Raw genomic sequence first — 12,807 nt, 5'->3', positions numbered from 1 at the left:
CGGATCGGTACGCAGTTATTTGTGGAGGCAAGACAAATACTAGTACAACCACCTCGTTGAATGAAAGAATGCCGTGGGAAGGAAATGTCAACAAAGGAACAGGTAATCAACTTGAAAGGCTTTTAAAACACACAAACAGCTTTTGGGATAGTCATTTTAAGCAGGTGGGAACAATAAAGACAGATCAAACCAACTTTTAATCAAACAAAGAACACTGAAATCCACCACATTTGACATTTGAGAGAACTCTTTAGGGTGTCAATATATTTCAGAAGTTAATTACCACTAAGGCAGGCTACAATCCTAAAAGGATGAAAAACCCAAAATTATCACAATATCCCCGAAACATAAAGCGGCCTATTCAAAGCACTAAACGGTGGAATTCGCAAAAATAGGGTGAGGTTAGGGATAAGAGGCGCCTAGTTCTAATCAGCATGTCGTTTCGAGTCACTCAATCGAATTTCATCCAATTCTGATAACGTGGCAATTTTCAATCCTACTAAGTAGTATTATTGTAAATATGGTAACTAGTCCTATATCATCTTCTTGCACCAGCTTGTTTTTCTTAAAAAAAACAAAAACTGTTTCCATGGCAGAATGGACATATCTGACAGAAGAGGCGGATTACATTCATTTGTTGTATGATGTCATTCCTTTTCATGGCAAGGTTCTATGCCATTGACAAAAGAAGAATGACTTCCATTGTCGACCCAACTTCGTCGAAGGCGACCTCGCTTGAGCCATTAAGGTATGGTGAAGATGACAAGAAGTTCTTGGTTGCAGGGGCAGGGGGTGATTTGTTTCTGGTTATCATGTCTGTGTCTGCTTGGGTAAGGCAATACTGAGATCTCAAGCCAATTGATAAAGCTAGTACTTTTAGCTTCATTGTGTATTCAAGTTAGATGGCAAAAATGGGAACCAGTGCAAAGCAAATTATTCTACAGTTTCAGCCTCCGCATCTGATCTTTCTGGCGTTCGCGTTGTATTCCTATCAAATCAGAACAAATATCATGACAATAACATGGAAAAATTTTAAGGATTCTCTTCAACACAGGTTCCTGGGAAAAGTAGCACTGTTTATAGTCACTTGTCTCTACCACCAAGGCTTAATTTACAAATTAATATGGAGTCAGTAACTGATCTAACTTCTAAGCTAGCTACAGAGGACGCTCTGATTTACCCTCCTATGAAGTTGCCTAGTCGGCTACCGGTAGTAAGAGAATACTATTATCTCAGACCAGTGCAGTTCGATAAAAGGACTTGTCATCTTGACTGGACCTCTATTTTGAGGTCCTAATACTATCTAATTAGGAGGTTCTAGTGTTTATAGTAATTCATTTGTGTTTAAATAAAGTAATTTTACCCTTATACATGTTTCCCGTTGGTTCTGCAGGAAATCGGGCTTAAATGACTGAATTGGGCAAGTTGGAGCACTTTTTGGGCACTTTTTGCTGTGAGGTGTCGGGACTTAGATTATGAAGATATTCTTGAAGACTACAAGCTCCAACGGTACACTAATCTATGGCCGAGATTGAATTGTTTTGAATTATGAATGGATTAGATTACAACAACACTTGAAGGGTTAAGATGATCATTTAAAGGTGAATCCAATGGTTGTGCATAAGACAACATTCTTGCTTGCAATTTTTGACTTAAAAGAAGATCTTACTTGATTTTTGGAGTCAAAGATGGCTGCAAGTTACTACACATTTAAAAGGAAATTGTTGGAGATACCAATGCCAAGATTTGGTGCAAGTTTGATCTAATGGTCAAAGATGACAAAATTGTTGGAGATACCAAGGTCAAGATTTGGTGCAAGTTTAACCAAATGGTCAAAGATGGCTGCAAGTGCACATGACAACTCAAATCTTGCAAAGCTAGACTTGGAAAATAATGCAAGTGCAACGGCTACATATTGCAAGGTTGAGATTTAATGAATTATTCATTGACTTCTCCAAGAGGAAGCCACCAGAGGAGTAGTGTAGATCTAGTTTCTCTCTCTAAGTTTTCTTTGTTGTTTTTGGTGCTTTCTCTTGATTTTGTATAAACTCTGATTTAGATGACAATAGATTGGATGTTTATTGCAACAATCATGAGTGGGTAGTTCTTTTTCTAGTTTCTAGTCCCAAACGGTGGGTGCTCGGTTTCGATTACTTAAGGTATGCTCAAAGAATCGTAGCTTCGATTTCTCTCTTTTAATTTCGTGATAGTTGTGTGATTGGATCTATGGGAATGACATATTTGCTTGTATTCTTGGATTGTCTAGTCTAGGAATTGCATCTAATGTGTTCGATTGAGAATTGTTAAACCCATTGCATGATTTCCTTAATTAATTGAGTTTTTCATTGCATAGCTATTAATTATGTGTATTGATGATGGGGTTTTGGGTTAAATTAGGAATGTGCATGGGAGAGTTATGGTTAATTGATCTTTGAGTGTGAAACTAGGGTGTTAGCCAAGCCAAGCCCCAAGGGGGAATATTAATTCATAATATTAGGTGCTTATCCCTTTGCGTTCATCGTAGATTAAGAGACCCGATGGCCTACATGTATGAATTGAAGTCTTATAACCCAATTCTCTTTGCATATGCATGATTGATAGTATCACACAATGCATTGTGTATGGTTGTGTGTGTTTGCAATGATACCTTGAGTATGAGAACCGAGTAGCCACCGGGACGGACTAGAGACTAGGTTTTTAATTAATTGTTTTAAATCCAATTTGTGCTTACTTTGATTACAAAATCGCTCATGTTACCGAGTCATTCGGCCCATTTCTTTTACTTGCTTTTATTTGATAGTCATTGTGTTTATTAGTGTTAGCTAGTCATTTGCATATCATTCACTTCAAATTTGCATTGCTTCCTCGTGGATCGATACCGGACTCACCGGTTTATTACTTGACGATACCCTACACTTGGGGTAAGTACACACACACACTTTGGTGTCGGTCAAGTTTTTGGCGCCGTTGCCGGGGAAGCGAGTGTCAAAGACGGAGCTGGGTGGCTTGTAGATGCTAGCTTTATGCTATTAAACGCCATCAAATAAGGAAGGAGCACGGTCACGCTTCAAGGGTAACTTCATTCCTTCATTTTCCTTGCTTTCTAGAGTAGTTGATTTAGTATAGTTGCTGAAAAAAAAAAAAATTTTTGTGAGGAGAACTTAGCGGATGGGGCTAACTTAGATTCCTGTGGGCGATGGATGCCACCTTGTTTGCTGCTTGGTAGTGATACGTTGTTTAAGAGAGCTATGTGCATTTTTATTTTTATTTTTATCACTACTTGCTACATCTTGGTGTGTTATTGTTCCTAAGGTTGATTGTTGCTCTATTCCTATCCTTGCTCTTGTTCTTGCTTAATATTGTTCTTGGTTGTTCATTAATTGAAAAAAATAAATAATAAATAAAAAAAAAAAAAAATCTTGTGTTACTTGACGTGGTTGATTGCTACTTTTGTGTGTTACTTGCTATTGTTCCTTGCCATCATGTCTCAACCTAAAGATAATGTTAGTGGGCATGGGTCTAATAGAGATGGGATAGGTGGTGATATAAATGTGAGTGATGCGGGGAGTGTACGTGGGGGTGATATGAATCTTGATGCATTGCGTCGTCTTTTGCAACATGTGAATATTGATGAGTTGATGAATCCGGTGCAAGGGCAAGATGTCCAAATTGGCAATGCCCAAAATTTGCAAAATGTTCAAGTTGAGCATGCTTTGCAAAATGCACCTCAACCACTTCAACAAGACAATGCGGCGCAATTTGCCCCACAAAATGTCCACCCACCTATGTATTATCAAATGCCACAAGTGCCACAATATGCTCCCTTCGGACAAAATTTACATGCACCTCCTCCTTTTGACTACATTCATGCACATGAGTACCAACCCTTTAGGCAAGCACAATCTTCACACCAATGTATAGCTCCACCATCTTACCAACCATGCACCCCACCCCAAGAGAGATCACTTGAGGATACGCTTCAAATATTCATGGAAGCTCAATTGGAGATTAATCAAAGGAGATTTGAATTTCGTGAGCAAACCAATAGAGCCTTGGAAGATTTAAGAAGCCAATTGACAAAGATCACTCAAACATTAGAATTTCAATTCGAAACTTCAAGTGAGGGGTTGGATGTGCAAGAACAAGAACAACCCATCATTACCTCAGGGAGTGGGATAGTAATTGACAATACCATGACTCCTAAGGTAAGTGAGGATGAGAAATTAGTGGAAGAAGTGGGTGGTGAGGTGAAAAATGTTGTAGTTGGAGATAAATCATGTCGAGACAAGGACAATTATCAAGTTGAAAAGGTTGAGGAAAAGAGCGAAGAGAAGAGAAATGAAGAGAAAGAGGAGAACAAAGTGAGACCAAAAGGGAATGAGTTACACCTTGGGAGGGCAATTGAGTACATCCCTAAGCTTTATATTCACTCTCATGTTGAGGACAAATTAAAGTTGACACTTGCACATGATTCAATTGAGGTTGTACTAGCATTGGTTGAGAAAGGTAGTAAACTTTTGATTGAGGGAGATGCTATGAAAGGAGTTTTGAAATCCTTAACTATTTACGGTGTGGGATTTTTGTCCTCTCTTTTAGGAGCTTTAGAGCCTTCCCCACTCAAAGTTGAATCATACCAAGTGCATCCTCAAAAACCAAAAAAAATACCTTTACCAAGTGGATTTAAAAAGTCCTCTAAATGCTACTTTGCACAGAAATTTTTTACAGAAATTAAAAAAGTATGGCGTCCCAAATCCCAATTACAATTTTTTCCATGTGAGTTTCGGGAAAAAGGGACCGAATCATGCGTGGTCCGTCATGTTCCTCAACATGGGAGTAGTGATTATGAGGATGTTCTTGGGATCTCAAGGATCCCAATTCTCCCATGTGTCATGGTTAGACTCCACCCTTGTACCATAGTATGGTTGTGATTAGTTTTGATTTGATTTCAATTTTGGTGTGTTTTTGTATGTTCACAATGCATCTCACAATTTGTTCTTGCCTTGTTTTTCATTCTTGACATTGGGGACAATGTCTCATTTAAGTTGGGGGGTGAGTGAATTGTGAATTCATTGTGAAACTTGCTTTATTTTGGTGTGCTTTTGTGAATATCAAAAATTTGAAAATTTTGAAAAAAAATAAAAATAAAAATAAAAATAAAAATAAAAAGTCTTGTTGTGTCATGCTTGGATAGTGTGGTTGGTATTAACTTTTTCAGGATATGCTTCGTTTCTCATGATTCCGACCACTTTTGAAGAGTATGGTATGATTTCCTACCCTCTATCCTATTGTGTTGTGCTTTGTTGTTCATACATGCTAGATGGACTTTAGGAGGGGATGGGTAGACGCTTTTGAGATTCACTACCAATTTGAACGTTAATTTATTATTCTTGTTCAAACGTGCAAGTGTAGAGTAGGTTTCTTGGTTTCTTTTGTGAAGTTGATACATGCAATTGAGTGGGATAATTGTAATCAATCTTTCTTTGGATGATTGGGACCTAGTTTGATATAAAATTGTGTAGTTAAGCAGACATCTTGGCATTGAAGCATTTGTATGACTGCGTTTTTTGGATTCTTTTGTCTGAAAAATTACCTTTTTACCCTTCTCATTCTTTTGAACCATTCTTCATTGATATACATTGGGTTTTGGGTGATGCTCTTCATTGATATTCATTTGACATCCTATGAGCGTGTTCTTCAATAGCTTTGCAAATACTATATTTGATTACTGAGAAGTGTGATTTTTGTATTTGCCACTTGCTTATGAACTTAGGATTGAAGGATTCACTAGGTTGAGAGATTTGAGCTTAGCCTATTCATTTGTGAGTGATTATAAGCCCCAAATTTCTTTAAGCCTCTTGATTTCACTTACATGCCTTGTGTGAGCTATTTTCTATTTCCCATCTTTGGTTGCAAGGTTGAGTAGGAGCTTGAAAAATAAATCGGTAGTGATATTACCCCTCCTTATTATGAGAAAAAAAATTATGAGGGTTGTTGTATAAATGATGTTATATTCAAAAAAAAAAAAAAAAAAAAGGTGTATGCAATAAAGTTAATCCTTTGTGTGTAAAGGATGAGAAGTGTTTGAATTTGTGATACAATGGAAGGGGTGACAAAATGAGAATTTAGCTCACATGTTTGAACTTAACCTTGCAACTTGTTACCTAGATTCAAATTCTTCCTACCTTGTCCCATGACCACATTACAACCCAGTTAACCTTTTGATGAATTTGATCCAAGGTAAGCAAGTGAGTTGGTGAATGCATTAGTTGCTCTTGTAGGTGATTTCTTTCTCAAAGCTATGCCCATCCAAAATTATCTTTCATAAACACATACATTTAATTCAATTGTGTAAGTCATTCACTTAGCACAATGATTTCATGTTTTTGTGTACATTTGGGATTGAGAATTTATGAACACCAAAAGGGTCCATAACAAGGTTTTGCTTGTGTGAATGTGTTGAGTTGTCTAGTTTGATTGCACATATATTTTTCATAGTATAAAATGTTCTTGGTCATTTTTAAGGGGATTGAGATTGATTTTCCAAAGAGTTTGCATGTTTTCGACTAGCGGGGGAATTGGGGGATTAGCTCTATTTCTTGCATGTGAGAACTTAAGAATAATTTATGGTGCTTTCAAAGTAATAGTGGATCCCTTGGTAAGTGTTTGTGGGTATCGCTCTGATAAGCCCTCACGAGACTACAACTCGTCCACTAGGGTGACCTAGGGGTTTAAAGGCTTGTTGCATGCGCTAAATGCAACCGTGATGCCTACGTCAGTGAGTTAGGATTTTATTTTTAGAAGTGTTTGCATTGCTAGGGACTAGCAACGTCTAAGTTGGGGGGTGTGACTGGACCTCTATTTTGAGGTCCTAATACTATCTAATTAGGAGGTTCTAGTGCTTATAGTAATTCATTTGTGTTTAAATAAAGTAATTTTACCCTTATACATGTTTCCCGTTGGTTCTGCAGGAAATCGGGCTTAAATGACTGAATTGGGCAAGTTGGAGCACTTTTTGGGCACTTTTTGCTGTGAGGTGTCGGGACTTAGATTATGAAGATATTCTTGAAGACTACAAGCTCCAACGGTACACTAATCTATGGCCGAGATTGAATTGTTTTGAATTATGAATGGATTAGATTACAACAACACTTGAAGGGTTAAGATGATCATTTAAAGGTGAATCCAATGGTTGTGCATAAGACAACATTCTTGCTTGCAATTTTTGACTTAAAAGAAGATCTTACTTGATTTTTGGAGTCAAAGATGGCTGCAAGTTACTACACATTTAAAAGGAAATTGTTGGAGATACCAATGCCAAGATTTGGTGCAAGTTTGATCTAATGGTCAAAGATGACAAAATTGTTGGAGATACCAAGGTCAAGATTTGGTGCAAGTTTAACCAAATGGTCAAAGATGGCTGCAAGTGCACATGACAACTCAAATCTTGCAAAGCTAGACTTGGAAAATAATGCAAGTGCAACGGCTACATATTGCAAGGTTGAGATTTAATGAATTATTCATTGACTTCTCCAAGAGGAAGCCACCAGAGGAGTAGTGTAGATCTAGTTTCTCTCTCTAAGTTTTCTTTGTTGTTTTTGGTGCTTTCTCTTGATTTTGTATAAACTCTGATTTAGATGACAATAGATTGGATGTTTATTGCAACAATCATGAGTGGGTAGTTCTTTTTCTAGTTTCTAGTCCCAAACGGTGGGTGCTCGGTTTCGATTACTTAAGGTATGCTCAAAGAATCGTAGCTTCGATTTCTCTCTTTTAATTTCGTGATAGTTGTGTGATTGGATCTATGGGAATGACATATTTGCTTGTATTCTTGGATTGTCTAGTCTAGGGATTGCATCTAATGTGTTCGATTGAGAATTGTTAAACCCATTGCATGATTTCCTTAATTAATTGAGTTTTTCATTGCATAGCTATTAATTATGTGTATTGATGATGGGGTTTTGGGTTAAATTAGGAATGTGCATGGGAGAGTTATGGTTAATTGATCTTTGAGTGTGAAACTAGGGTGTTAGCCAAGCCAAGCCCCAAGGGGGAATATTAATTCATAATATTAGGTGCTTATCCCTTTGCGTTCATCGTAGATTAAGAGACCCGATGGCCTACATGTATGAATTGAAGTCTTATAACCCAATTCTCTTTGCATATGCATGATTGATAGTATCACACAATGCATTGTGTATGGTTGTGTGTGTTTGCAATGATACCTTGAGTATGAGAACCGAGTAGCCACCGGGACGGACTAGAGACTAGGTTTTTAATTAATTGTTTTAAATCCAATTTGTGCTTACTTTGATTACAAAATCGCTCATGTTACCGAGTCATTCGGCCCATTTCTTTTACTTGCTTTTATTTGATAGTCATTGTGTTTATTAGTGTTAGCTAGTCATTTGCATATCATTCACTTCAAATTTGCATTGCTTCCTCGTGGATCGATACCGGACTCACCGGTTTATTACTTGACGATACCCTACACTTGGGGTAAGTACACACACACACTTTGGTGTCGGTCACATCTCTCCTAAGCAACTAAAACATAATAAAAACCAGAGATTTCTACTTTCAAAGAATATACAAAATGGTAAAAAAAAATTCCCCAATTGCCAGAAGATTCCCACGTCAACTTTATGTACTCTGTTGTTGCTATGCTTAGTAAATGCTTTAAGCTCGTTTCGCTCTAGATATTGACTCCTCTGTGTTAATCTCGCTCCGGAGCTGCAGGAGCATCCCCTGAGACTCTTCTTGCACTAAGGTTTCCGGCATAAGACCGAATATTCTCAAAATCTGACGGGAATGGTTTTTCCAACTTCCACTCAGGTGCCTCCTTAAAACTAGTCTTCTTCAGAGAGGATGGTACCCTTCCCGGGCTTCGAGTGATGGGACTAGAAGAACAAAAGGTTGGGGTTGCAAATGGCGAGGCATAAGGGGTGTGCTGAATTGAGAAAGGGCTGGGTGACATTCGCTTCTCGTTGGGAATGCGACCTAAACCTCCCCTGCTGAAAAGGGACATTGATTCTGCTGCAGCACATCTCTTAGTCGCATCATTGACATATAGAACATCGTCTATCCTAGCCATAATGTTGAAGGCTAAGCTCTCCATTACTCTCGAGTAGCTTTCAAGGATAGACTGACCAACATCCTGCAAGAACACTAGCCTTATCACCATCTAAAAGTTGCACAAGTTCCATCCTCTATTTTTCCTTTTAAGGTTGTTTCTAATTCTAACAATATATGAAACTGCATCACCGTAAACAAGACCATTTGAAATATTTATATACAAACTAGGAAGGCCTAAAAGGCTAAAACAGTTCATGGGGAACCTATCAACCTAAATACCAGTACAAAAGGAAAATTTAATCTTTTGCCCGGGAATTTTCTGCTTTTACATAAAAAATAGTATAAGTTAAAACTTCAAAGCTAGTGAGGGCACCACAAAAATTCACCAAAACAGGTTGACAAGCCCATACTAGTTTCAACATTTACTGCTTAAAAGCCCCAAAAAATTCAACTATTACATTCCAAACAGGGAATGCAATCTCCCAGTTAAAGACTCCGGAATTAATTGTCATAACAACTTGTCCGGATTGCTAGTGTTGTTCCTTCCTTGTGTTATTAGTAAATTGTACTGGCACAAGGAACCAACAGCTTCATAATGATGCACATGGTAAGCTTTCATTACAACTAGTCTTCAACAGCCTTCATTTACATAAAAATCTGTCGGATTTTTTCTCACCCTATGTTAACTGACCCATCTGTTGTTTACGTTCACCAACATTGAAATTTGACTTCTCCATTTGAGTATGCTCCCATAAGTAATTTATTATAATTTTAAACTACAGCAAGATTACCCTAACAGGTTATTGTAATTGATAATTAGCAGTTCTGCATATACGACAATATTCAAGGATCAAAGCACATACCTCGTTGTATTGAATCTTGTTCATATCCAGTGCAGTCTGTGGGAGGCCAGGGAATCTAAGGCTCAGGCTTTGTAAGAGGCACTCGGCACGATGGGCAAAAAAATGATTTTTTTCAGAGGCGGAAACAAGGCCCTTGACCTTACGACCCCATGATGAATGCCGAACTTTTATGTGCTTCATGTGCTTTGGAAGGTCTTTTTGCTTCCAAACATAAAGTGCAGCCTCAATCCTGTTTTCAACTTCCAGGATGTGATGTTCTGATGAAAGATCTAGACAATCGAGGAGACATTCTGGAGAGAACTTCTCAGCAGTTATGTAGCGATAGATGATATCACCAAGACAAGCTTTCCCACTCTGAATACAAATTGCAAATCAATTACCATGATACTGATACTTTTGAAGGAAAAAGGGGAAAAAAAGTCCCGAAATCTCAATATAGTTTCCTTAAGATCATAATCAAGGGTTAATGTTTTCTACCGACAACAATTATGAGGAAGAAGAAAATATTTTGTAGTTTGGTATCATCACAAGGCAAGTAGCAAGACAACAGCATTTGTGCTAGCAATTTGTTTCCCCAGCTAAGTCATACAATACAACAAAAACGAAAAAGTCGGACCAAATATCCACACCTTTGGTAAAGTCTCCAAATATGCAAAGGGTATCTCCATTTCAGCAAGCACACTACTATTGATAGCCATGGCAGCTTTCAATATCTGGTTTGTGGAATCCCTACATTGTTTCAACTTCTTTCTGGCATCCTCCGACAACCCATCTGGCGGTACTTTAGGACAAGGAAGCCACCACTTCTCTTCCTGCCTAATAGAAGGCTTCTGCCCAGAAGCCCCTAATTGATAGGCATCAAAATCACCACCATCACCTAGAACTATCCCCCGATCAACATACCAGAACTCTGTATCAGAAAACCCATCAAGCAGACTAATCAACATGGCATCCAGCTTCTTCAAGGCAGGCAAATTCACATACAAATCTGACCGAGGCCTTGTTGCCATCACTTCATATGTAGCCCCACCAGGAAATTGTTGCATGGAAGGGACAAGTTCAACAATGGAATCGCTAACACACAAAAGCCAATCCATTTGTCGGCGCCACATTTCCTTCTTCTGAGAGGCCAGTGGCTCTAATCTCCATAGTTCACCAAACACAGTGGCTGCCATTGCAAACATTAAAGGAATTGCATTTAGCACAATACACATAAGTAAGTGACTTAATATGCAGCGAGAGAGTGAAATAGAGAATTACCAGATAGATTGGTAATGGCATTAGAAATGGCCAGCGCTGTACAGACTCCTTTACCTCCTCCAGACATGTCCTCTCCTAATAGAAGCTTAGCGAATCTCTCTTTCATCATCTCAACCTCTAACAAAACAAATAACACAAAAGCATAAAATAAAAATTACAATGAAGAAAAACAGACGGTTCTTCCTATAGTGCAGAATGAGATTACTAGTAACCAGTTGTAACTGCTCGAGTTGAAGTCTAATAGAATAATCAAAAGATTAATCAAGTAACCAAACATGTAATGGCAGTCATATGAATTACCTGACAAATCAGTCTCCCGTTTCTCAGTCTTCTCGTCCCAGACAACCACATCCTTGCCTCCAATCACAGGCATCATCACCACAGGCGCCGGAAAGCAGAAGTTCCCTACCCCCGGGCGCGGAGACGAAGCCATGGAGCTGGAAGCCCCTCCTTCTCCATCAAACCTCCTGCCCGAGAAACTACTGCAGCTCTCTGACTCGCTAACATCAGCGCTCAGACTATAGCTCCCGCATCTCTCGCTCAGCTGATCGGAGCCTTCCTCCTCCGACAAGCTCTCCATCTTCAATACTAGAAATCGCAAGATCTCAGCAGCACGTCGCTTACGCTGAGGAAAAATGTAACTGAGCACTCCGAGTAGTGGTGAGTGGTGGCTCTGGTGGGTGATGATGTGATTCTGAAAAAGTAGACGAAAGCACGCTCGCAGTGTTTACTCACATTGTACTGCATCACCTCTCTCTCTCTACTTTTCGCTTTCCCTCTGTGAAATGCTACTGTTGATGATGCTTACCGGTACTGGTTATGGCGCAAACGCGAGAGAGAAAGAGACGGCCGTTTGCAGGTCCTCCGCCTTTCCGTGACGAAGCGTTTCACACCCGACACAGTCCTTTATCTGTGGAGCCCACCTCCTCACCTTCGCCTACTTCTTCGCAAGTGCGTCCATTTTTGCCACGCTGGATGTTTCGATGACACGTGTCAGATGATAATGATTAGGTGGGGATGGGAATAGGGACGATGGCGCTTTCGAGTGAAGATGAGATTCATTGATTACGTGGCCTATTGTGCCAGGTGTATAGTGTGCCGATGGGGCCCACGTACTGAGTGTCTTTTTTACTGAGTTTTTTATCAAGATAACACTCCAACTCAAAATATGTCCCAATATAACACCCGAGTGAAAATATTTCCCAAAATAACACTACACGTCACTGCCAGTGACGTGTTGTTTGGAAATTTTAATCTGATGGCGTGATCTAATTAACATTAGTCACTCCATTGGCAATGGAGTGACTAATGGATATTTTCATTCAGAATCATATTTTAATGATGATCACGCCAATTGTGTTGGCGTGAATATGCATTAAAATACACACACATATATACACACATACATACACACATTAAAGGTCACGTCAACTTAGTTGGCGTGACTATTTAAAATCCAATAGTCACGCCAATTAAGTTGGCGTGATTGATATTTTGAAACTGTTCACATCATTATTGGTGGCGTGATCGTTTAAAACTTACAAAGAACACGCCACTGGCAGTGACGTACAGTGCTATTTTGGGAAAAACTTTCACTCGGATGTTATATTGG

General features: G+C 38.9%; 1 protein-coding gene across 2 annotated transcripts; it reads right to left on the bottom strand.

Annotated features, from left to right (window-relative positions):
• Positions 1-791: 791 nt before the first annotated feature.
• Positions 792-12,074, bottom strand: LOC119992053 (rop guanine nucleotide exchange factor 1-like). 2 transcript variants are annotated; one of them, XM_038838661.1, is made up of 5 exons: positions 11,496-12,074; positions 11,196-11,312; positions 10,565-11,103; positions 9,936-10,289; positions 792-988 (listed from the first exon to the last, which is right to left on the bottom strand). In XM_038838661.1, the coding sequence occupies exons 1-5, from the start codon at positions 11,773-11,775 to the stop codon at positions 947-949; spliced, it is 1,332 nt and encodes a 443-aa protein (XP_038694589.1). In that variant the 5' UTR covers positions 11,776-12,074; the 3' UTR covers positions 792-946. The 2 variants fall into 2 exon arrangements, with proteins under 2 accessions (XP_038694589.1, XP_038694587.1); XM_038838659.1 differs by lacking the exon at positions 792-988 and adding an exon at positions 8,535-9,154.
• Positions 12,075-12,807: the final 733 nt, after the last annotated feature.

This window comes from Tripterygium wilfordii, chromosome 22 (assembly GCF_013401445.1).
Source record: "Tripterygium wilfordii isolate XIE 37 chromosome 22, ASM1340144v1, whole genome shotgun sequence".
Taxonomy (NCBI): Eukaryota; Viridiplantae; Streptophyta; class Magnoliopsida; order Celastrales; family Celastraceae; genus Tripterygium; species Tripterygium wilfordii.
This window is presented reverse-complemented; position numbering and strand designations above follow the sequence as displayed.